Source organism: Necator americanus, chromosome I (assembly GCF_031761385.1).
Source record: "Necator americanus strain Aroian chromosome I, whole genome shotgun sequence".
NCBI lineage: Eukaryota > Metazoa > Nematoda > Chromadorea > Rhabditida > Ancylostomatidae > Necator > Necator americanus.
In genome coordinates this window covers 6,878,903-6,904,463 of record NC_087371.1, presented here as the reverse complement: position 1 = coordinate 6,904,463, position 25,561 = coordinate 6,878,903, and the positions used below count along the sequence as shown (strand labels likewise).

Sequence of the window (25,561 nt, the reverse complement as noted above, 5' to 3'; positions counted from 1 at the left end):
AGCTGATGAAAAACATAGAGTGCAGGGTGTGGATCATGAATAGCATGCTCACGGTCAACTCCTCCTAATCGTTTGGAAAAACAAAGTGGGGACGACGTTTGTTCCTACGAGGCACGTTAGAACGCGCTCCTTGTACACGCTTCGGTCCCCTCAGCAGCCTATTCATAAGTTCTACTTTAATAGGCTAGTGAAGAGACTTCATTGATCTTCGACCGCTTGCTCGTGAATGCTCCGCGTGCACAAACGTGGAGCGTTTTCGCATACTTCATGGGAACAAACACCGTTCCCACGCCGACTCCATTCTCTTTTGGACGGTTGGCGAAGGGATCCTCACCACTTGAACTGCACCCCGTGAACTTGATCACCTTCATTATGAAGAGGTCTGGCTCCTCCCTATTGCACCCATGTGCTCATATTCGTAAGCTACACCCCGAACTCCATGTTTTCCATCGGGTTTCCACACTACGTTAATTTCGTGATATGCCGTCTTTAAAGGCAGCATACCACGAATCTGGGGTGGTACGGATTTCAGGTGGAGTATCCGTATACGGGGTCGTAGATTATGGAGACCTGGGTGGTTCCGCTCATCTCTCCCCGAATCACTGCAAACAGCTGGCCCCTGAATGCTGTTTTGTACGATGCCTTCTGTTGCAGCGCGCCACCCTTGCACACGCGCGTAGCGTCCCTTTCTGCCTATCGGGGCAGTCCGAACTGATTTTCGACGGATCGCACGGCAGAGGCGGCACAAGGGGTGGAGCGTTGCAATAGATGGGGTCGTACAAAAGAGCATTCTGGAAGGAATCCGCACCACCTCAGATTCGTGGTGTGCTGTCTTTAAAATATGTGATTAATTTTTCATCATCACTGTGTTACGTATCGGGAAAATGGGAGAATAAGCTTGAAATCATCCGAAGATGGAAAGGAGGCATAAGATTGAGCGTGATACGGATTCGTTAGGAAGAAAAATGACAGATGAAAAATTTGTAGATAGATAGGATTATGAATAGTTACTCACAAAAATTGTCAGAATACCTTTCAGTAGAATCTGTTTTATCAAGTTTCGAGGATATGGTGAAAAATGTATCTAGGAGAACGTATAAGCGTTATTTACAAAATATGCAGATATTACCAATTAACGTTTCGTTCTCGCGCAAATTATACATTTTACTGTGCACTATTTATCTGCTGTTAAATTCTGCTCGAAAATCCCGGTAATCTTTCTCTTTTCGCATCATTTTTCTCAGAAGCGTAGCGGTTTGCCGCGTCAGGATCCGCCTCCAGACATGTTCACCGAGAAAACAGTAACACAACATCTGATCAGTCAGATCGACTCTTTCCACAGACCATGAATCATATCCATTTCTTCACTCGGTCCGGAAAGATGTCTCGTCGGAGGTTAATAATTGAGAACATTAGTATTAGTGTACGTTTAGGTCACTGCCCGGAGTGTTTGCTCCAGTACTTTTCGATTCACACGAGTGTTCCTTTCTTTTGTATCTCGTCTAGTCGATAAAACGGCTCCACGACACTACTATAAGGTTTGTAAGTATTATTTCATAATTTCATTAGATAATTTGATCCTTTTCTAAAAAAAAAGAAGTTTGCTGTGTAACAAGAAGTGTATCTGTGCACCATTGCAGTTTACGAAAAAGTGATCTCTGATGTTCGCCCATTTGTTTTTCACGTGCTGTTGGTTAAGAACTGATTAGGTATTATGTGTTATAAGGGCAAAAGGTGATCTCGGGAAAAATCAACTTCTCGATTAATACCTTGCCATTTGCTTTTATTTTAGTAATGAAAATCTTTGAAGTAAATAATGAATGCCTTTTGCTTTTCGTTTTTTTTCTTTCTTTATTTGTTTTACGTGGTGTAGAAAGAGTTTGATGCTCATAAGTGATGTGGACATAGCTAACGGTCAGTTTTCGCAGACGGTACTGTTTGCAGAAGATAAAGTGCTTGCACCTTTAATTTATAAATGCATTAGTTTTTTTGGAGAGCATTTTCTTCTCTCACACTTTTCGCGCTTTTTGCACTCTTTGAATCTGGATTAATGCTCCAAATGTGCGAAGGTAAAGAACTATATGAGTACCAATCATGTATATAAATCAGTAAATAGATGTGTAACAGTTATATATGTTATCGGATAGCTCTGATGAGCAATATCTTATTCTACGTTATTGACCCATCTCTCCGTTGACATTAAACATATCATCGTTGGTCATTACAGTAACCTTTATATCTTATCTTTATTCATTGTTTATGTATTAATTCGCCACATCGCTCTGGAAACGTATATAACCTGGAGTCGGCTAGCAGAAAGTCTTCTCGAAAACGCTTATTTTGTTCCCTAATCCGCTTTAAGTTATCACATCAAGTTAGATTTGAATTATTTTGATTATTTTAGTTGTTAGCGTTTCTCCTTGATAAAGATTTTTTTCAATACTAGCAGCAACTGCTACGTTAGTAACTTATTTCTTGAATGTTTTCCTTTATTATCTTTTGTTTTGAAGTGTATTTTGAACATTCAAATTATAATGGATTGCAAGCAATCCTTGAATGGTCTAAAAATCAGTTAATGTTCCTACTATTCACAGGGTTACTACTTTACTCTTGCCAGGTTTGAATCTATTTCTGTATCCTGGCTTTTATTCGTAAGATCATGACCCGGACGTCTCTAACAGAGGCGTAGACGTTGATGCAAGCGTGTAGGGCATCCTTAAGTGATTTATGTTTATGCTCACGGGAATAGAAGTGTTGTAAACATGTGTCTGTGTCATTTTGCTAAAATACAAGCTAAATATCAGGATAGCTATGTAAATATGTTGCTGTAATGACTGCTGAAGTGTCTATTGCTACCGTTTCTTTGCTTAAAAAGAAGTTACTTCCAGGTATACCTTTCACAGCTCGATGAATTGGGAGACAATGAAAGCAACACTTTATCTCGATGATGGTTCATCTTTTGTTGGACAACTTTTTGGTGCCACTAAAAGTGTGGTTGGAGAGATCGGTAAGTTGGAACCGACAAAAATCCTTGTTTGTTCACTTCAAATTTTTGTGAGTCAAGAAATGAATCGATAACGCCGATTAGAATCTGGAATAGAGTGAGCGTCTCATCCAAATTCTGTTCATCTTTTAATCAAGATTAAATGAGAAATTTAGAAATGAAGGAAAGTTCATTTGACCAGAAAGATGACTAAAAGTAATTTTCTTTTTAAATTTCAATCAGTTCGCTTGCTTCAGTGTTTCAAACGGGTATGGTTGGCTACGTAGAATCTTTGACGGATCCCAGTTATGCCAAACAACTTCTCACTCTAACATATCCAATCATTGGAAACTATGGGGTTCCAAGTCTTGAACATATTGACAAACTTGGATTGCCATCACATTTTGAAAGTGACAGGATTTGGCCAGCGGCATTGATCGTGGACAGGTCTGTCTTTTTTTTCGTCTTTTAACCGCTGTAATGTATTTTGTGCATTTTTATGGATGCGAATGAGTTTGTTCAAGGCTAATATTTTGTTCAGCGTTCGATTTTGTCGTTTTCCTTTTTTTGAGCATACTGGTACATAATGATCATACATGTATCTCATTCACATTGACTTATTCCTATTGAACGCTTTCATTTGCAAGAACAATTCTTTGAAGTTATTTAGGAATATTTTTTACGACCTTTTTCTCTGCTGAGACTGAAGAATGCTAACTTCTACGCGTAGGAAGTCGGTGTTCTTCGGATGTTCTTCATTAATTTTGCCCTTTGAGTGTTGTTGCCGTCTATTTGTCAGCTCATTTCGTTCTTCTATGCTGAACAAACTCGAGCACAATGCTTCCAAGTTTTTTTTTTCTGAATAATTGAAATAAAACCTATTTGCTGAGTAGCTGATCCAGAAGTCGTATTTTTTTCGTAGAAAAAACTCAGGTGCATTCTAATGTCCTCAACCCTCGCACTTTAGATTAGTATTGACTTTAATTTTTTATTTAATCGTTTCAATTATTTAATTTCTTTTATTTACGAAAATATCGTGAATGTTATATTTTTGTTAAAGGATTTGTCCCGAAAATGAACACAGTCATTGGGAAGCAATGGAGTCACTCAGTGGATGGTTACAGGCAGCTGGTGTACCGGGGTTGGCTGGTATCGACATCCGAATGCTTACAAAGAAAATTAGAGAGCAAGGAACTATGAAAGCTAAGGTGCAAATTTAGTCGTGGTTTATCTTCAGTATTATTTATTTTATTCATTATTTCAGCTCATAATCGAAAGTGATGACTCATCAAAATATCAATTTTGTGATATCAACGAGCAGAATCTTGTAGCTGTAGTCTCGCGAAAGGTAAATTCACGTAGAAAATGTGTTTATAAACAATTCGAATTTTTGCGTCTTAGGAACCTCAAAACTTCGGTGCTGGCAATCTGACTGTTGTAGCGGTTGACTGTGGTATGAAGAACAATCAGATTCGTTGTCTGGTGGATCGAGGTGTTCAGGTTAAAGTCGTACCATGGGATTATCCGTTTGAGAAAGAAGGTCAGGAGTTCTCAACATAAACATATATTATTTTTTAAAATCTTTTTCATGTCTTGTCTGAAGAAAAAGTTTCTCTTAAGTGTACTGAAACTTCTTTGGACTTATATAGTTCCTTTTGATGACTGCAGTTCAATTATTTTCAAACGGCATATTTCTGAAAGGACTTATTTCTTGATATACCTACTTCATTTGAAAAACCCTTCAAATTGTGCCTATTTCAACGGATGAAGTACCTTGTTAAACAAGAATGACTAATTCGTTCCAGTTGTTCAATTTTGGGCGATTTGCGTTCGTGTTTTTATGTTGAATTGAAATGTTTTATATTTTTTAATGCTTGTTTTGAACGGAGTGACTTTGTTTTCGAGTGGTATTACGATTGATGTGCCCATTCAAATTTGCTATCTTTTAAGTATTTGATGGTCTGTTCCTGTCCAATGGTCCAGGAGATCCAGAAAAATGCTCAATTCTCGTCAACCGCCTGTCATCTTTCCTGCAGACGACTGCCAAACCTGTATTCGGTATTTGCCTTGGTCATCAGGTGCTTGCACGTGCTGCTGGCGCGAAAACCTACAAACTGAAGTATGAATTCTCTTTTTTTCTTGTCAGAGGGATTGTTCGGGATAGGAAACCATTTTTAAGATACGGTAATCGTGGACATAACCAGCCTTGTACTCACCAAGGAACAGGACGGTGCTTCATTACGTCTCAGAACCATGGATTCGCTGTAGATTCCTCCACTTTACCAGCTGGCTGGCGAGCCTTATTCACGAATGAGAACGACGCAACGAATGAGGGTATTATTCATAATCAGAAGCCTTTCTTTAGGTGAGCTTTTTCCATTCTTATCATTTCCTGTGTTTTTCTTCACTATCATTCTCAATAATTTTCCCGTTGTAGCGTCCAGTTTCATCCGGAACATACTGCTGGACCGACTGACTGCGAATTCTTGTTCGACATATTCGTAGACTCGATGAGATTAGTGAAGAACAAGAAGCAGTGTTGGTCAGTTGAAATTTCCAAAATTTCGGAGAAGTGATTACCTAATTTTTTTTGTGCTAGAAAAGAAGTCAAATTACTTATATTAATTTATTCTCTTTTTTTTCGCATTAAAATGTTGATAAATGATCATAATTATTGCTCTATTCCCCATCTGGTTAGCACAATGTCACGGTTTCACTAGGTCCATTAGTAGAATTTTCTGTCACAAAGCTAATTTCGATATCCTTCATATTATAATCCTTAAGAACGCCTAGTTGTATTTTCCAGCTTGATCTATTTTTTGAAATATTTCCAAGTTTTCGGACTGTCGGTGCAGTCTCCTAGGAGATTGGTTTTCCAAGATCAGAATAAATTTTCAGGAAGCTAGACTTTTAATCCCTTTCGGGGCCTTAACGTGAAGTTCGTGTAAGGTTCTTAAAACCTGAGTAGAAAGATCATTTCATCTACAAAGCACACAGCGCTTGTAGATGTTTTTGTCAGCGTTTTCTTGAGGAATTTCCAGAAATTTTCACACTAAAAACGTTGATTACAGCGTCGATGATATGATAACTGCATCCATCCGCTATGACTGTAATTACCATGTGAAACCTCAGAAGAAGGTGTTGGTTCTCGGATCCGGTGGTCTTACGATAGGACAAGCTGGAGAATTTGATTACTCGGGAGCTCAAGTACTGTTTTATGCTAGTAACCATTCGTCGAATAGTCGAATAATGTGATACTGTGATTAAATGGATTTCAGGCCTTAAAAGCACTCAAAGAAGAGGGCATACGAACAGTGTTAATCAATCCTAATGTAGCCACTGTACAAACTTCAAAAGGTTTTGCAGATTTCACTTATTTCCTGCCGATTACTAAGGAGTATGTGATCGATGTAAGTTTTGGAATATGAAATTATTGATTGATTACGAGATCTCGAAAAATTCTCTCCTAGGTGATCAAAAAAGAGCGTCCCACGGGAATTCTGTGCACATTCGGAGGGCAAACTGCACTCAACTGTGCAATTGATTTGTATAAAGATGGAATATTTGAGCAGTTCAATGTACAGGTGAGCTCCAGGGTTCATTCCGCTTGCAAATTTTCAGAGGTTGTCTGCTATATTTGTATTGGCATGTATATTGTATTGTATTGAATTCCCTCGAATTGAGAGTCTCATGAATGAGCTTCTTAGAATCCTCGTTGTTTGGATCTTGGATAAACATAATAAGTAACTTCGCTACGCTCTTCGCTTCACGTTGAACATCATCGTAGGAGCCGTTGTAAAAATCCACAGTATGACGACTTCTAATCACGTACTATTCGCATAATCGGACCGGAAATGCAACACATATTGTCGTGAATCCTTTGGTTTCTTCGGCGCTTGGGGGGAAATTTGAAAGTAGAATTACGTGAGGGTAATTCGGTAGTGGGACGAGGATTTTAAGGAATAATTAACGCTGCAGAGCGTAACGTAGTGGCTGAACGTCCGAAGAACGATGGAAACATTCTGACTTAGGACTAAAATTGTATATTATTTTGTGTTACTATATTTCATATTATCATATATTATCATTATATTATTATATTACATGTAAAATTACTATATATTTTACAGGTCCTTGGCACACCGATACAGACAATCATGAACACCGAGGATCGCGAGAAATTCAGCGAAGAAGTGACAAGTATTGGTGAACAGGTGGCGCCGAGTATGGCAGCCACAACGCTGCAGAGCGCTATAGATGCAGCAGAAATGGTAATAAAATACTTTCGTCCTTCAGCTGATGGAATTGACCTCACTATTTGTTGCAGCTCGGTTATCCAGTTCTTGTAAGGGCAGCATTTGCTTTGGGTGGACTGGGATCTGGTTTTGCCAACAATCGGGCAGAGTTAGTACCAATTGCACAACAAGCACTTGCTCATTCTGATCAAGTGCTGATTGATAAGAGTTTGAAGGGTTGGAAAGAGGTGGGTTTTTTTTAAACAAAGAACAGATTAGCGGTTATTTCTTAATTAATGCTCTCAGTAGTTTTTTTTTTTAAATTAAGATCACAAATTGCTTATTTTTTCTCATGAGTAGCGTATTTGATGCAAGGAAAACAAACAATTCAGATTGAATACGAGGTGGTCCGAGATGCATACGATAATTGCGTTACTGTATGTAATATGGAGAACGTGGATCCGCTTGGAATTCATACTGGAGAGTCCGTTGTGGTGAGGGATGCTTATTGTTTTCATGTATACTTCGGGAAATGAAGCCTAACGTAAGTGCCACATAAGACAAACAATTTGCAAGGCTTAATTTCTCGCATTTTGAGTAACCGTGATGTTGCTTAAAGACCCACGAATCTGGGGTGTGTGGGTTTCAGGTCGGTTCTGTCTATACCTAGTCGTAGATTATGGAGAGAAGGGTGATTCCGTCCATTTTTCCCTGATTACCGTAAAAAATGACCAGAGAGATTCGGCTTGGAGCGTTCCCGGCGCTATTTTCTACAACGAGTTCGATTGGAGCGCTTCAACCACTGCACTTGCCGCATCTTCCGGGCCGTTTTTACGGCAATTAGGAAGCAATGGACGAAATCACCCTCCTCTCCATAATCTACGACCCCGTATAGGAACTCTCTACCTGAAATCCGCACCACCGCAGATTCGTGGGGTGATGCCTTTAACACTGAAGAATTTCGCTGGAAAGAAGCTCATAAGAATTGGTTTCTTTCTTCCATAAATCCAATAGTGAATCTCAGAACTACCGTCCATCCTACCATTCAGGTGGCACCGTCTCAAACTCTTACCGACAAAGAGTACAATATACTAAGGACTTGTGCGATTAAAGTGATTCGACATTTGGGCATAATTGGAGAGTGCAACATACAGTACGCTTTGGATCCACACTCGCATACGGTAATATGATGTTTATGTTGTTTTATTAGAGTCACTGTACGGATCGATAATAATTTTTTTTTCAGTATTACATTATCGAAGTAAACGCTAGACTGTCGAGGTCATCGGCGTTGGCGTCAAAAGCCACAGGATATCCATTGGCATACGTGGCAGCGAAGCTGGCACTTGGCCAAAAATTGCCAGTAATCAGGAATAGTGTGACAGGTGTGTTGCTTTAAAGGTATTTGACAGTCTTGAAATGGATCATTACGGCAAAGTACAATTTCTGTAAAGGCACCGTTTCAAAAAAACTGACGTAGTTGGGAGACTTGTGAGTAGAGGTGTAGGGTGTAGAGTACGAATGTGAGAGTGGCCTCTCACAAAATTCCCGTAATCGTTCTTTGAAAAAACGACATGGAAACCACTTTAGTTCTTACGCGATACCTTAGAACGTGCCTCATATTCGTAATCTTCACTGCGAACTCTGTTTTTCTTCAAATCTCCCCACTACATCAACTCGTGCGATACGCTCTTCCTTTAAAACAGAAGTAAGGTCCCAAGACTAGTGTATAAAGTGTATACACACCAGTGCGATGGGTGGATTTTTCATTTTTCCATGTTTTTTTTTAATGTTTTAATGAAGCTAGTGCAAGCCAAATGATTGCGGAGAATAGCTCAAATGACAATTCTCTGCAAAGTAATTATATCTCTAAAAAAAATAGGAATGACTACTTATCTTCACTTGTTTATTTTTGCTTATTGGTTGATTAATTACTCGAGAAAGCTCATGCAAAAAGAGCTATGGAAGAGAAAAATGAGACAAAGCGAGATGGATAAAACATGGCAAAAACTTCTGAAGAGTTCTCTACACACAAGAAAAACAAGCAAAATGCATCTATACTTTTTTCAATTAAGGTACAACTACTGCTTGCTTTGAGCCATCGTTGGACTACTGTGTGGTGAAAATCCCTCGCTGGGATCTCGGAAAGTTTGCACGTGTCAGTCAACAGGTAAAGTCTGCAGAAATTTATTCGTTAGGAAAAACTGAGGTTTATCTAAGATTTAGATGGGTGGTATGGGATATTATGAGGTATGATTCGAGTTTGACTGTGTTCAAATTTTCTTCATCTAACAAATTTTAATGATTTTGAGTGCATTAATTTTGAAGTTAACTAGCACTGACCTACCGTGACTGTCTTTGATTTTTTTGCTTTGTCTTTTTAAAACAATTAAGAGTGCTCCTAGATTGGAAGTTCCATGAAATCAGTTGGAGAAGTGATGGGAATCGGCCGATCGTTTGAAGAAGCTTTTCAAAAAGCACTAAGGATGGTAAGCGATCATGCAGATGGTTTCTCGCCCTATACGTTCCCAAGGATCCCTAAAGATGAGGTAAAGAAGACTTCTTCTCAGACCTAATGCCTGATATGAATAAATTTTTATTCAAACTTTTTTTCAGGACTTAGAAAAACCTACAGATAAACGTATGTTTGCGCTAGCTAGAGGAATGTACTACGGTGATTTTGATGTGGAAAAGGCATACGCTCTCACCCATATTGACAAGTGGTTCCTGTACAGAATGCATAATATTGTGGATATCTACCATAAACTCGAGAAGGAAACGGTAAGATCCTTTTTAACTTGGAGTTTTCACTTATTATTTTTTATTCCGAAGTATTTTGCTTCTCTGCAGCTGTGGACTCTTTCTGCACAATTGCTTCTAGAGGCAAAGCAAGCGGGATTTTCAGATAGACAAATTGCGAAGAAAGTTGGCAGGTACGGTAATTTTTTTTGGATTGTGAAATTATGATGACGAAGATCAATATAGTATTTAGTAACCTCACAAGGTTTGTGATTTGCAAGGATTTTTGAAACAACATCATGTTTTAATGTTATAGCACCGAATATATGGTTCGTGAACAACGCCTACGCTTGAAAGTAACGCCATGTGTGAAGCAAATTGATACCGTAGCTGGCGAATGGCCTGCACAAACGAATTATCTCTATGTGACGTACAACGGCACTGAAAATGACGTGGAGTTCAACATGGTAGGCTTGAGTCTTCTTACCACAAATTTAGTCTTCAAGCTAAAATGTGTGCTTGCAGAAAAATGCTGTCATCGTCCTTGGCTCAGGCGTATACCGTATCGGATCGTCGGTTGAGTTTGATGCATCGTGTGTGGGATGCGTGCGAGAACTAAAGGCGTTGGGTTATCAGACGATAACTATAAACTGTAACCCGGAAACGGTATGTTGCTCCTAGAAATGTCACTATCACGGATGCTTCAGCATATTGCACTTTAGGTCTCTACGGATTATGACATATGCGATCGTTTATACTTCGAGGAGATCTCATTCGAGACCGTGATCGATATATATCATATGGAAAAGCCGAAAGGTGTCATTCTAGCGTTTGGCGGACAAGCCCCGAACAATATTGCGATGAGCCTTAGCAAGGCGCAGGTAGTTTTTTTTTTATAAATATTGTATTATTACTCTTAGTAATTATTAGTGTTATGTTATTAGTACTATAGAATAGTTTTATGTAGGGAAATCACTTTTTATGACCTTCTTATATAATCCTGTTAACCTCAAAGTTGCTCTGTTCCTTCGAAAAAAGGACCTGGTTTAGTTCTTCTACTATTTTTTCTAATTTTTTTTGTACTCTTTATTACTATTAGGTTGAATCGAAAGTTCTCAGACAAAGTGGTAGTGATGACTTCTAGAGATCATCACTCAGCAAAGAGCTGACAAAAATGGATTTGTTAGCTACCGTTTGATAGAGTATAAAATTCTCTTTAAAGTGTAAGTTAACAATTACACTGAGCTAGTTCCTTTCCTGCCACCATGCCGCGCGATTTCAAGCCGTCGTCACTCCACCTCCGCAACGTCGTAATCTTTCTCCATCTATCAGACCAAGAACCCGCGGATATCGATAGACGTCTGAAGGAAGTTTACAAGGAGCACGCCCCCGCTAGAAGTACAGTCTACAAGTGGCACACGAAGCTCGCGTCGGGCGATTATTCCATCGAAGATGAAGACCGTTCGGGACGCCCAATGAAATTGTATTTGGACTTACTGCGGAGACAGGAGGACGCCGACCCGTATCAAACCACTCGCAAACTGGCAGTCGCTCTTGGGGTGAGTCAAACCACAGTTGTTCACGGATTGAAGTCAATCGGCAAGGTGTGAAAACTAGGTCGATGGGTACCACATGCTCTGACGCAGTATGAGATGGACTGCCGCGCTGATACGGCACTTTCTCTCCTCACGCTCAAGCGCACCCACACCTGGCTTGAGCATTTAGTCACCGGGGTTTAGAAGCGGATTTCCTATTCTAGGATTCACCGGCGTGCCCAATGGGTTGACAAAGGTACGGATGCAGAAGACGTCCCTAAACTCGACGTACACACCAAAAAAGGTTATGCTCTACATCTGGTGGAGCGTACACGACGTCGAATATTGGGAGCTGCTCGCTCAGGGATGTACAGTGACCGCCGACGTCTACGTTGAGCAACTGAGGAATTTGAAGACAAATCTCGAAAATGCACGCCCGCAGCAGCGCGAAGTCTACTTCCAACACGACAACACTCAGTCACACATTGGAAAAATGACCAAGGCTGAACTGAATAAGTTCTTCTGGACCATTTCACCACACCCACCGTATTCCCCAGATCTCGCTTCCTCGGATTACCACCTTTTTCCCTATCTCCAACATCATCTGGATGGTCAAGACTTTCAAACCCGCGACGATATCAAAAAGGCACTCGAGCAGTTCTTCAAGGAACAGTCCCCAGCGTTCTGGAGTAAAGGCATCTACAATCTGCCTAGACGTTGGAAGAAGACCATCGATGCCAATGGGGCATACTTCAAATGATTTACAGTTATCGTTTGAAAATTGCAAAGTAAATAAAAATATTGTCAATTTGTCCGAGAACTTTCGACTCAACCTAATACTTCCTGTTTTGGTGTTATTTTCTCATTTTTTGACCTTTTTGAATTTATTTTTTTCCAAATTTGTTTAGGTTAATATCTTCGGTACATCACCAAACGATATAGACAGCGCTGAGGATCGCTTCAAATTCAGCCGTAAGTTGGAAGGTCTCCAAATAAGTCAACCAATGTGGAAGAAAAGCGACAACGTGGAAGATGCCAAAGTAGGCGTTTACCATCTCACTAAAGCGGTGATTAGTAACAATTTGGCGTATTTCCAGCAATTTTGCGCCAAAGTAGGCTATCCGTGCCTTATTCGGCCATCATACGTGCTTTCCGGAGCGGCTATGAATGTGGCTCACAATGAGGATGATTTGGCAGCCTTCCTAAAACAGGCAGCAGTAGTAGCCAAAGAACATCCGGTAGTTGTGTCAAAGTTTATTAAGTGAGTGGATGTTCGCATGATTGCAAAATATTGAATTATTTAAATAATATTAAAATTACTAGACTCCCTCTATGACGTGATTTATGCGTAGATTTAGTGAGGCTAAAGAAATTGACGTCGATGCGGTGGCTATGGTTGGTGAGGTGTTGGTAATGGCTGTAAGTGAGCACGTGGAAAATGCAGGAATACACTCAGGCGATGCGACATTGGTTACACCTCCTCAGGATTTGAATCAAGTAGGTTTGAAAGACTTGCGCTGATTGTCGTTGATTATTGAGCATATTGATTTTTAACCCACTGCGGCATCCACCATTTCGATATTAAGGTTACTCTGGATCGAATCAAAGAGATTACTCATCAGATTGCTTCTGCTTTCAATGCAAATGGACCGTTCAATATGCAATTGATTGCTAAGGTAACGATTGTCATTATCATGAATCTCACAGGCTATTGGAAAATTTTGCCGAAAATTTATGTTCAGCACCGCTCAGGCTGCATTTAATTACATTTACTACTCAATCACTACAATTTCGCGTTTTTTTTTTCTCAGGATAACGAACTAAGAGTCATTGAGTGCAATCTACGTGTGTCACGTTCATTCCCGTTCGTATCGAAAACATTGGACTTTGACTTTGTTGCGTTAGCGACGCGAGCGATGATGGCTACAGATAATCCGGCTATCGGAAGCTCACTGAAAAAACACTCACTGCTTCGAGGCAAGGGACGAGTTGGTGTGAAGGTGTGATTTCAGCAGAGTTAACCACTTTATATTCCTTCAACTGAAGCGTAAAGTCTTTCAGAAAAAAAGATTTTGTAGGCACCACAGTTCTCGTTCTCAAGACTTGCAGGCGCGGATGTAATGTTAGGTGTGGAGATGGCGTCGACCGGAGAAGTAAGGAAAATTATTTTTTGCCTTTTCTAAATTATTTTCTAGATATTCAATGGCAGCGTTTTTTTTTTCTTCTGAAAAAGCAATTCATATCTTAGGTCGCCTGTTTTGGTAAGGACCGTCAGGAAGCATACCTCAAAGCTCTCCTATCCACAGGATTCATCGTTCCAAAGAAGAATATTTTCCTATCCATAGGAGGATATCATGTATGTGGAACCCGGGAAATTTCTTCATGTTGTAGAATCCCATAATATCCTTTGGAATTTCAGGCCAAGTCTGAAATGTTAAAGAGCGTCCAACTCCTACAAGAATTAGGATTTGAACTGTATGGATCGAAAGGGACAGCTGACTACTTCCAGTCGAATAATATCCATGTAAAAGCTGTCGATTGGCCGTTTGAAGAGGGATCATCAGATGAGAAGACGGCAGCAGGATCAAGGTAAGGGCAGATGAGCTTAGAGTTTCCGGGATTTTAGTGAAGGACCTTATTTAGAGGACTTTGTGAAGATTTACGGTTTATTCATTAATATGTGATAAGTAAATAGTGGTTTTCCAGATCAGTGGCGGAGTTCTTTGAAAACAAGGAGTTCCATCTGGTTATTAACTTGCCAATTCGTGGATCTGGGGCCTATCGTGTGTCAGCTTACAGGTTAGTTATCATCTAGCTTTGTTAAAAACCTCAAATACCATCGAAAAATTGGAGTCTAGTTCTTGGTTTTGATTTCAGTTATATTTCCTCGAAGTTTTGTATCCAACACTTTCGAAACTCATTCAAAAACATAGTATTTTTCGCCATCAAGAGGAAAAATTTGCATTTCTTACTCGTGTGGATGCACGATATATTTTACACTTTTATTGACAGGAAATTGTTGCTGGAGGATTTTAAAATTCTCTTGACCGGGGATAGTAGGTGTTGCTTGATGGATGTCACTTTTGCTCGCCATCCCGTTCACATTTAATGTCATTTCCATGCATTACGATGATGGTTTTTTTTTTGTTCAGAACTCATGGATATAAAACAAGGAGAATGGCGATTGACAATGGAATTCCACTGATCACTGACATCAAGTGCGCAAAACTATTCATTGAGGTAAATTAAGTTCTTGAAGGGTGAATATTTTAGTGTTACTCATAGGTAAATGTTGTTTGAGAAAATCATATTTTTGTTTTCTTCAAAGATTTTTTTTTGAGTACATATGATAAACTCCAACATTTCCTGATAGCTCCCTTATGTTTTGCTAGGTATCCATTTTAATTTCTTACTTTGTATTTGAATGCTTTTTAGGCCCTCTATACGGTAGGTCGTCGTCCTTCGGTAAATTCGCAAATTGACTGTGTGGCTAGTCGAAGTTTGAAGCGTCTGCCTGGATTAGTTGATATTCACGTGCATGTTAGGGAGCCAGGAGCTACTCAGAAGGTGAGCGAGGTGTTAGTGGTTGGGAATTGCTTGGAAATAATGGAGGTGATTTTGTTGTCTGTTAGAATCTGTGTCTTGTTCAGGAAGACTGGCAGACGTGCACACGAGCCGCTTTGGCAGGAGGTGTGACTCAAATTCTGGCCATGCCGAACACAAATCCTCCTCTTATTGATGCTGAGAGTTATCAGCTGATAGACAAGGTTCGTTCGCTTCGTTAACGTTTCTCTCATCTCAAATAGATAAATAAGTAAGATATTTCTTTAGTTGGCATCTAAACAAGCAGTTGTCGACTACGCCCTTTATGTTGGTGCGACACCAGAAAACGCTCGCTGTGCTGCGGAAATAGCCCCTATGGTTGCTGGACTCAAGATGTACCTGAACCAGACATTTTCTACGTTACAAATGGATTCTGTTACAGACTGGGTGAAGGTGAGTCGATTTAGTACCGTACACATATTCTAAAATTGTATCTACGTCACTTTTTTACAGCATTTTGAATCGTTCCCGTCGTCTAGACCAATCGTTTGTCATGCTGAAAAACAAACTCTAGCCGCCGTGCTTTGTGTAGCACAGATGACTGGAAGAGCAGGTTCGAAACGTTGCTTTTTGCTGCGAATATGCGATCGATATAGTTTCTGATTTGATTTCTTGCAGTTCACATTTGCCATGTATCAAATGCTGAAGAGATTCAGTTGGTGAGAGATGCAAAAAGAAAGGTTAGCTCCTTCCATAGCGTTTTACTCCCATTTGGCGATAGCTTATCTGAATTATGTGTAGGGATGGCCTGTGACCTGTGAGGTTTGTCCTCACCATCTATTCTTGACCATCGAAGACTTACCAGAAGGAGTACGAGAGGTATACAGTAGTTTTTTTTTCCTGAGAGCCATGGTTGCAGAATGCTTCATTTGTGCTCTATGAACATTTATAGGTTCGTCCACGACTGGGGACAACCGCTGACAAAAACGCCCTTTGGGAAAATCTTGAATTTATTGATTGCTTCGCAACGGATCATGGTAAAGATTCTGGTTTCTTTGGATTTACATACATTATGTGGTGGTTATTTCTGGCTTTGCAGCTCCACATACGTGGATGGAAAAAAGCGATTCCGAAAAGGTGCCACCCGGTTTCCCTGGCGTTGAATACATGCTGCCTTTGATGTTGACAGCAGTCTCTCAGGGGAAGCTTTCGTTTAGGTACGGTAGCGATCATGGCGAGTTAAGTGATGTTTCAAATTTGTGATCCATAATTTACAGGCAACTTATGGATCGCCTTCATTATAATCCCAAACGAATCTTTGGTTTGCCTGATCAGGAGGATACATATATAGAGGTAAAATCTTGTCTTACTTGATGAAATGAAAAATATTTGATGCATGCTATTAAGCCGCCTTTAAATCTAATAATTAGACGTGCATGTGCTTTGGCCAGTCATCTGTTTTCGAGCTATTCTTAGCTAGCGATGTATATCCTTAATCTAGGTGGACGTCAGCGAGGAATGGGTGATCCCTGATAGCGGTGGCCAAAGCAAATGTGGCTGGAGCCCGTATGCTGGTCTAAAAGTCCGCGGACGTGTCCAGAAAGTAGTGATTCGTGGAGAAGAAGCATACGTTGATGGCGAAGTCTATGCTCGACCAGGATTTGGGAAAAACATGAGAATACTGCAGGCTTCATCGCTTCGGCAAGGAACACGAGGCAGCTCAAGCAACGGTACGAAAACTTTCTTAAAAAGAGATTTTCCTTCCTTCCGTTTCCTTATCCATTTCTTAGCCCTAGGTTATCTTTCTAGAAATGCTTGACCTGGATTCAAGTATACTAAGAGAATTACATGTTGTCACTGAGGAAGGACAAAAACAATTGGGGAAGAGCATAAGCAGCGACGAGAGTCCAGTACCGGTCCCTGTGCCGATGACCCCACGAGAAGTAACAACACTTGTCGGAAGCCATCTGCTGTCTGCGCATGAACTTGATAAGATTACGGTGAGTTCGTATTAAATTTGTTTTTTCTCTCTAACTATAGGATAAATATCGCCCAATATAATCGAACCTACAGAATGGTTTTCTCCTATTTTTTTGACGTTATATTTTCTTAATATCTAATTAAATAGTTGAATTTTAGCATGAATTTAATGAATTTGTCTAATAATTCGTGACAGAGACGTAATTCTTGGTTAGATTTCATTCACACGAAGTTTCGATCACAATACCTACGTCGGAATCCAAAGGGACCTGAACTCTATTATATACTGCACTATTTGATTAATTTCTAATTCTAATTTTAAGGCCATCTTTAATTGATTCATGAGTGTTGCTTCCGCGGCTATTTCAAAATTCATAATTCAGATCAACCGTATTTTCGATGTTGCTGACCGCTTCCGAACTGATGTTGAACGACGGCATACATTGACCCATATTCTTGAGGTATTCGTAGAACTTTGCCTATTAAAACTCCTTTCCGTTGTTTAACGCCCTATCCACCCAAAAATGCTCACACACCCGAATTTTCAGGGTTACGTAATGGCGTCGATGTTCTATGAAGTGTCAACACGAACGGCCAGTTCATTCTCTGCTGCTATGCAACGTTTAGGTGGAGCTGTAGTGCACATGGATAGCGAGTCATCATCTGTTCAAAAAGGCGAGACGCTTGAAGGTGAGCGGATTATTATTGGCGTTATTTGCGCATCAATCTCTTTTAATACGTTGTCTAATACAATATTTATGGTTCACTCTCGAATTTTTCTACTACGATTATGCTGGCTGTAAACAATTTTTATCACTATTTTCTTAAAGGCAGCACACCACAAAAGTGACGTAGTTGGGATCTTTTCACAAATGCGTGTAGACTATGAATATGAACGTTTTCACGCTAAATTCCCCTTAGTCGTGCTGAAAAACGGCGTGGGAAACGGCATTCGTGTTCCAATTTTCCTACGAGACATCTTATAACGGCATTTCGTATGCGCATCGGCTTCCTCAATAGCTTGTTCATTGGTTTGACTAGAATAGGCTGCTGAGGAGACCAGATTTTCAACCCCAGGCGCGGCGCGTGCAAAGAGGTGACGCGTGGAAGGTTTTAAGAGCATTTCCCACGTCGTTTTTCACAAACGATTGAAGTAAATTGAGCGTGAACTGGTTCATCCTCGTAGTCTACACCTCTAACCATACTTTTTTCTCTTGGAAGAATCCCAATGTCGTTAATTCCGCAATATACTGCCGTTGAAAACAGGTCGTTACGATATAGTAATACACGTGCGCAAAGAAAAACCATTTTCTGTTTCTATTAGTTTTCACTTGCTCATTTCTACTTCATTTTATCCAATAGTGAAGAGTAGAACACCACTTTGGCATGAATTCACGCTTTATCATCGTGTTTTTATGAATTCGTTGTAGATTCTGTAACCATCATGTCCAACTATGCTGACATCGTCGTTCTAAGACACAAAGAGACTGGAGCAGCTGCGCGAGCTGCAGCAGTTTCCTCAAGGCCAGTTATCAATGCGGGCGATGGTGCTGGGGAACATCCGTCACAGGTACAGTATGATCGGAAGTTGTTGATTTCGCGAAATGGTCCAGTTCAAAGTAGTCAAATTTAGGCCCTACTGGATGTATACACTATTCGACAAGAAATCGGTACTCTAAATGGAATTACGATAGCTATGGTTGGAGATTTGAAAAATGGACGCACTGTACATTCACTTGCGAAGTTGCTCTGTGTTTATAAGGTAAGAAAAATTCTCTTAAAAGCGTTAATTTTAAATGGAATCAGCGGCAAACTGTTGCAAAAGCTGTATGTTTGCAAATGATTATGGTTGGTATTATTGTAGCTGACCCAAATATAACATTCTCGCTATCGCTTTTTATAGAAATCGCTTTTCCTGCGTGTCTTGAACAATTCTCAACCATTTTAAGCTATTCGCTCAGCTTCCACTACTCCTCTTTGTTTTTTCTTCGGATTTTACTTTTTTTTCTAAACTAAAGGTGTTTTCCAACATTTCTACAAGTTAACGCATACTGCGCCGCTAAAAGGGAAATATATGTAGGAGAATAAACGGAGAAGTTAGGAAATATGTCAGAGATTTGTTTTTTCTTCATTCTTGCAGTTTTTAATTTATTTATTTCCTTTATTGGCAAACAAGTGTATCTGTTGTTTCAGGATATCACCCTTCACTATGTCAGTCCTGTACCGGAACTTGGTATGCCAGAGTCTGTAGTGGATTATGTGAACAAAAAAGCTGGATTTATACAGGTTATTTAATTATTTTTCTTTTAATTGCTTATTTTATTTTATTTTATTTATTTTTGTTATTTTATTTAATAATGCTGCGTTTGTACTTACAGCGATGAAACTCTCTTTCTTCAGAGATTCTACAGTTCCTTGCCGGAAGGAATACAGGATGTAGATGTGATCTATGTTACCAGAATACAGAAGGAACGATTTACGAATGAAGTGGGTAGCTAGAGTTCAGTTCTATTTATAAACTAATTTTTTGTTGACTTTTTCTTATTACCTCATTTTTTTTAAGGAAGATTACAACAGAGTGAAAGGAAGCTATGTGCTAACAGCAAAACTTTTGAATGCCGCTGCACGAGAGCAAGAGTTTGGCGGCAATATTCTAGGTAATTTCTAAGTTTTGAGTTTGTAAACATTTTTTTAAAAATATTTTTACGTTCCTCGCTATTTCTACGTTAACAACACAACGGTTGTAATAAGTCTCCGTTGATGGGTTACAAACCTCCACGGTAATTTCTGCTTATTATAGGACCTAGCCGAAATCTACCGATAGTCTTACATCCACTTCCACGTGTTGATGAAATTAGCACGGAATTAGATCATGATGATCGTGCAGCATATTTCCGTCAAGCAAAAAATGGAATGTTTGTTCGTATGGCCATATTGGCTATGTTGTTAGGAAAAGCACCAATCTAGTAGTTTAGGAACATTGTTACTGCAGAGAATAATCTATTGATTGTTATCGATTTTTATTGTTGACAATTTTCACTTGTTAGCATAACGTTTCACATAGCATTTAGTCTATAGCATCGTTTGCATTTTTTTTTTGCATTTTTTATTTGCTTTTTCACTTCTTGTTCTAGCAATTTATCAAGTTCACTTCGGTTTTTGTTTCATATTTCTTATTGTTGGTAATTCATACGAGTTTATAGTTACATGAAATTTTCATGATTGTTTTTTTTGCCATGAATGCTACAACTAAAAATTCATGGATAGGGATATTTGAGCTACTATAGCAAAATATGTCCAAGAGATCTGGTAATTGTATGATTGGGATACGAAATATGTAAGTTAGCAAGAATAGGTCGAGAGTATACATCTCTTAGTTCTCGGTGATCTCTTTAGCAGTTATCTTTATCCTTTCAGATGCCAACAGAAAAAGAAATGATAACAATTAACTTAAAATATTAGCAGTTATCGTTATCCTTTCAGATGCCAACAGAAAAAGAAATGATACGGTTAGTATACTGTATAGTATGTTAATTACTGAAAAGTTTATGCCGTGCATTTGTCTTGTCCTTTTCACACAGATTTTTGGATTTTTTTTACCATCTCAATGACCGTATTCCTATTGCTGGTTTTGTAGGATTGTCTAGAGGAATATAATAACAGAGGATTGCAACACTCACATAATTTCGTTGCGGAAAAAATAAAAGGTATAGTGGGATCAAAACGAAATCAAACACGGTGCACTTGCGTAAGCGGCTCCGTTCGGCTGCGGTGGAGCGTACGTAGCGGTTAGAATTGAGTGAGGACCCATGCTGGAACCTCTCATCGCTGTAGTTTGCAATGGTTCCACCTCGATTCCAACCGCAAGCTCCACCACGCCGTTTGGAGCGCAGCGGCTTGCGGAACCGGACCGTACTTCATGTCGTTTTGACCCGATTACATAGCTCGGAACTACTCTTGAAGCGATTTGAACAATGCCTTAAAGTTTAGAAATGGACAGAAACAATGAATCTAAATTGATTATAAGCTGGATTTATAAATATAAAGACTTCTGGGTTTTGATATAGAGAGATTGTTCTGAGCAGAACCTTAAGATCGTTAATTTTTAAGGAAAAAAAAACGCTTAGGATTTCCAGTTCAGTTACAACCCTTTCTTGTAACTGAACTGGAAATTTTTAGGACGTAAGACTGATAGCTGTAAATAAAGTTCTCTTGATGTACAGTCCCAACAATCTAATTAAAGCTCAGCTTACTCTACTTTCTCTAAAATTTTATTTTTCTAATTTTCTATTTTTTCCCAGGCTAAGCTGAAAGTGTTCGGGGAGAATAAGCAGCATTTCCCTCGTGGCATTTTCCTCTTCACTGTCATTATTTTTTTAATATAGTAGTTTTATAAAAAGTAATTCAAAACGTTTTGTAATAGTTCTATAAAAATAGTAATTTTGTAAAATAACAGTTTTTATTACAACTTATCACCACCTGTTAATTGGGACTCGTCCCACTCACAAGAAATTCTCGAACAGCGGGAAAAAAAAACAGAAAGTGAACTGCAGAAGAGGTGTAATTTCGAAAATAGAGAAATAAAATAAAATTTCTAGCTATTGTGTAGGAATTCTGCAAAAAAAACACTGTTCACCATTAGTAGATAAGAGCGAGAATGGACGATGATCAATGTGACTTCTCGTTATTGATCGGGGCGCATATTATTGATTGGAACGTTTCTGACCGCACCAAAACGTGCGTGAACCGATTGATCTTCGGTTTTTTTTAGGAAATTAATTTACAACCATGATTGTCGAGTTTATGAGCTGAATGTGTGCATCAATTTATTTGTTTCTTCGAAACACCACTACATTTCTCAGCTACCTACCCGCTTCGCGCACTATCACCGCGTCCCGGTCTCCCCGTGAACTGGTTCCCGTTTTTGTGCGTATATTCTTCATTCATTCCTGAATGATCGCCGTTAGATTAGATATGTTCAGTTCTTCCCGTGATTTACACGTGGCGCACTTTTTTCGCACACATTTCGCATAGGATTTGATTTCGTTTGAAGAATTTTTAGCACTATTTGGACAGGTACGTTCTAGTGTGTGTAGTGTAATTACACACATTGCTTATTTCTAGTATAAATGGCTATTTTCACACGTTTCTAGCGGTTTTGCTTCTATTTGTATATTTTCTTATCGAATATTATGTTTGTTAGCATTAGTAAACAATAATAGCATGTAGAAAGTTTTACATCAATCCGGAATTCATAAGGAACCACCGCGCTCTGCTTGTGTGATGACGTGTTCTGTAAGAATTACTGTATTTATCGATTTTTTTCATCTGCGTCACTTACTCGGAGAAGAGACGATGAGAGTGGTTTCCTTTTTTTTTGCAATTTTTCAATTTGCAAATTTTTCAATTACTTCTCATTATAATTTATCTTTAAAGTAATTAATCCTTCACTTTGCATAATATTTACATTTTCTCATTGTTCGTCCTTATCGTTCGTTTTTTTTAAATTAAATTCTTGAAAAAAATTAGGATTTTTTTTTGAAATTTTCTTGTTTCTAACTCCGTTCTTTCATCATCTCCATCGAAAAAAGAATTTCTAAATTCCCTTGAAATGATCGAAATTTGTCTTTTCTCAAAGACCATGTGGGCTGTTTAGGATTATGAGGAAATTATCGAAAATAACGCATTGCTATGATGTAAGAACAGTTCGAAACTGTTGAACGGAGAAAACAAATTTTTTTCTCAGGAAAAAAAAATTGGCGTGAATATTTTTTGCCAAAACTTGTTCTGGTACCATTTTTTTTGTGTTAGATGAGATTTAAATCGCAATTTTACGTTTTCTCTTACGGGAAGTGCAAATCCGTTTCCGTGGTCCCCTCCAGTTTTTCGTCTTGGCAGATGTCCAGCAACACTAAGTTGTGGTCTGAAGCTTCCTACTATATCTGCACATTTAGCATTTTCAACTTAAGTTTAGCAGGAATTAAAGGCATCACCCCACGAATCTGAGGTGGTGCAGATTTCAGGTGGACTATTCGTATACGGGATCGTATATTATGAAAAGAAGGGTGATTCCGTCCATTCCTTCCTAATTGCCGTAAAAAACGACCCGGAAGATATGGCTTCGAGCGCTGCGGTGCGCTATTTTCTACAGGGAGTTCGATTGGAGCGCGCCAGCCTTGTGCACGCGCCGCATCTTCCGGGCCGTTTTTTACGTCAATTAGGAAGGAATTGACGGAATCACCGTCCTTTCCATAAAATTACTATCCCTTATACGAATACGTCCGCGGAAATCCGTACCACCTCAGATTCGTGCAGTGATGCCTTTAAGTTTAGCCCGAGTTAATGACGATTATTCTATTTTTTTCAGTATATCATTTATAATTTTTATCTATACATTTTATACATTTTTCTTTACATATCATTATTATATATTTTAGTATGGTATAGTTTTCTTTTTTCTAAACGAATTGTTAGCTTGTCGAATCCGGCCTCTCAGCTTGTTTCTTTTTTTCTTTTTTTTTTTTTGCAATTTTAAAGTGAAAATAACTGTAACAATGACAATTTCATTACCCATTCGAAATTCGTAATTCGCTTGATCTTCCGCATAATGATTTCAATCTAAGAAGTCGAGCGAATCAGCTTCAGGTCAACTTTTACCGTATCCTCGTCTTGTAGATCAACGTTCAGTTCAATACTATTTCCAGCTCTAGAAAAAATATTGAGGTTCTAAAGAAAAAAAAATCATGTTCATATTTTACAGCAACACTGATCCCTTCACATACTGCTAGAAGTTCCTAAAAGGTTCAATACCACCACGTAGCCTCGCCAGCTTCAGAGCCAATGTCCAACATGTTTGTCCTCGAGGGGAGGATAAATATAATACGATAAATATGATGTAATGTAAATGGAAATAAATGATAATAAATAAATAGAAATAAAAATATAAATAAATAAATAAAATGAAAAAATAAATAAAAAATAAATATAAATCTGAACGTATAAATATAATATGATAAATATAATGGAAATAAAGCCAAAGTCAACGGCTTTTTCTCGCCAATCGTGCTCTCCAATATAATATGCGTTTGAATAATTTGCTGACGAAAACTCCGGGAATAGAATGAATTCGTCGCAGGACCTAGTTGTTTATTGGTGTAGTTTATATTCGAAATTCCATACATTTTATGCGTTTATGCGACGGTTTTGAAAGGTTCTGAATGGAATGAGAATATCCATAGAAATAAAAAGGAATCATCAAAGTTATTTCCGTACGGAAAGACTGGGAATATTCCTGAACAAAGCGAATAAGTGGAAGAAAGTCAAGAAAATTTTCATTCTTTTTCTAAAAATGCTTTTCATTCTGAAAGTGAGGTGTGAGCGAAAAAAATTCGAATTTTCCTTGAGTTTATTTAAAAGAAGAAAAAAAGTAATTGATATTTGTGACAAATTAGGCTATGAGGCTAGTTTTTTCCCTTTTTTGAACACACACATTTTTCCTGTTCCGCTATTACTGCACTCGTTAAGTTGGAGTTACAGCAACTTCATTAGCAGAGTTCTCAGCTTTCATTGAAAGTCAACGTTTTTTCCTACAACATTTCATTTCCACAGTCGATCAACGAGAACTCGTCCTCGTTGTAATCTAAGTGTATTTTTTCTCGGGGAAAAAACTACTTTCCCTAATATTTTCCATTAATTAATCGTACAAACATCGTTGAACACATCACATCAATACACACGAAACGTGTTCTCTGCTGCGGTTGCACTGGATCAAGGAGAGACGGAGACACGTTTTCTAACGATCGACTTATCGAAACACTGATTGCTACAGATCAATCAATTCGTATGTAATCTCTGGTTGACTGTTGTTTTGGAGCATGTTTTTATATAAAAGTGGGCGGATCCACAATATTCTTCTTCAGTGCTAAGTTCCCAGTACATGTGTGTCTTCTCTTTGATTCTTCGTGAAAGATCTTCATTGTTCCTTATTCCTTAAATTAGTTAAGTTAGTTAGGTATTGATCATGTCCAGGAATATGATTGGATTTATCGATTGATCCACGATATGAGAATGATCGTAGGAGAACGATAATCTGATCATCATCATCATCATCATCGACACCCGTGTCTTTATCACATTCCATGCGCGTTTTCAACCGGTTGCGATATGGTTTATCGATTTTCGACTGATTTTCTTATTTGCAACATCAACAACATTTGTTTGTCATCAAGTGCAACATCAAAATGAATCCTGGAAATCTTCCGGACCGATTTCTGTCACCTATTTCGTGAATCTTGTCAACTTCTACAGTAATCCATCCTTGTCCAGTCAATTGTTGTTTAGACACCGAAAATCACTACGAACTTATGATAACATTCGATTACTGGTTGTTGTTTGATGAGAAAAAAGTAGCACTATAATCGATAAATGAATGAATCCTAGTTTTCAGATCAACTATTGATTATCGACCCAAGTTCAGATCGTATTTTTCAGATAACGTATTGATTTGTTATATTTCGCATCCATAACGTTACCGTAAGACATCGAAG

At 38.7% G+C, this 25,561-nt stretch overlaps 1 protein-coding gene across 2 annotated transcripts; it reads left to right on the top strand.

Annotated features, from left to right (window-relative positions):
* Nucleotides 1-1,381: 1,381 nt before the first annotated feature.
* Nucleotides 1,382-19,982, top strand: RB195_004744 (uncharacterized protein; the record flags this gene model as incomplete). 2 transcript variants are annotated; one of them, XM_064182725.1, is made up of 54 exons in its annotated part: nt 1,382-1,423; nt 1,507-1,538; nt 2,889-3,007; nt 3,241-3,430; nt 4,044-4,191; nt 4,248-4,331; nt 4,385-4,523; nt 4,934-5,102; nt 5,163-5,348; nt 5,421-5,525; nt 6,055-6,190; nt 6,262-6,393; nt 6,454-6,567; nt 7,114-7,254; nt 7,311-7,466; nt 7,611-7,712; nt 8,268-8,399; nt 8,465-8,603; nt 9,294-9,388; nt 9,624-9,767; nt 9,835-9,999; nt 10,069-10,151; nt 10,274-10,424; nt 10,483-10,623; nt 10,680-10,838; nt 12,401-12,532; nt 12,590-12,753; nt 12,851-12,989; nt 13,079-13,168; nt 13,304-13,492; nt 13,571-13,645; nt 13,741-13,848; nt 13,912-14,081; nt 14,199-14,291; nt 14,645-14,732; nt 14,928-15,059; nt 15,143-15,259; nt 15,324-15,488; nt 15,549-15,648; nt 15,714-15,775; nt 15,837-15,914; nt 15,988-16,072; nt 16,135-16,252; nt 16,313-16,388; nt 16,537-16,765; nt 16,845-17,035; nt 17,399-17,476; nt 17,564-17,705; nt 18,446-18,585; nt 18,649-18,777; nt 19,209-19,301; nt 19,416-19,502; nt 19,579-19,672; nt 19,816-19,982. In XM_064182725.1, the coding sequence occupies 54 exons, from the start codon at nt 1,382-1,384 to the stop codon at nt 19,980-19,982; spliced, it is 6,735 nt and encodes a 2,244-aa protein (XP_064033991.1). The 2 variants fall into 2 exon arrangements, with proteins under 2 accessions (XP_064033991.1, XP_064033992.1); XM_064182724.1 differs by lacking the exons at nt 1,382-1,423; nt 1,507-1,538 and having other exon boundaries at nt 2,908-3,007.
* Between the last annotated feature and the right edge of the window lie 5,579 nt (nt 19,983-25,561).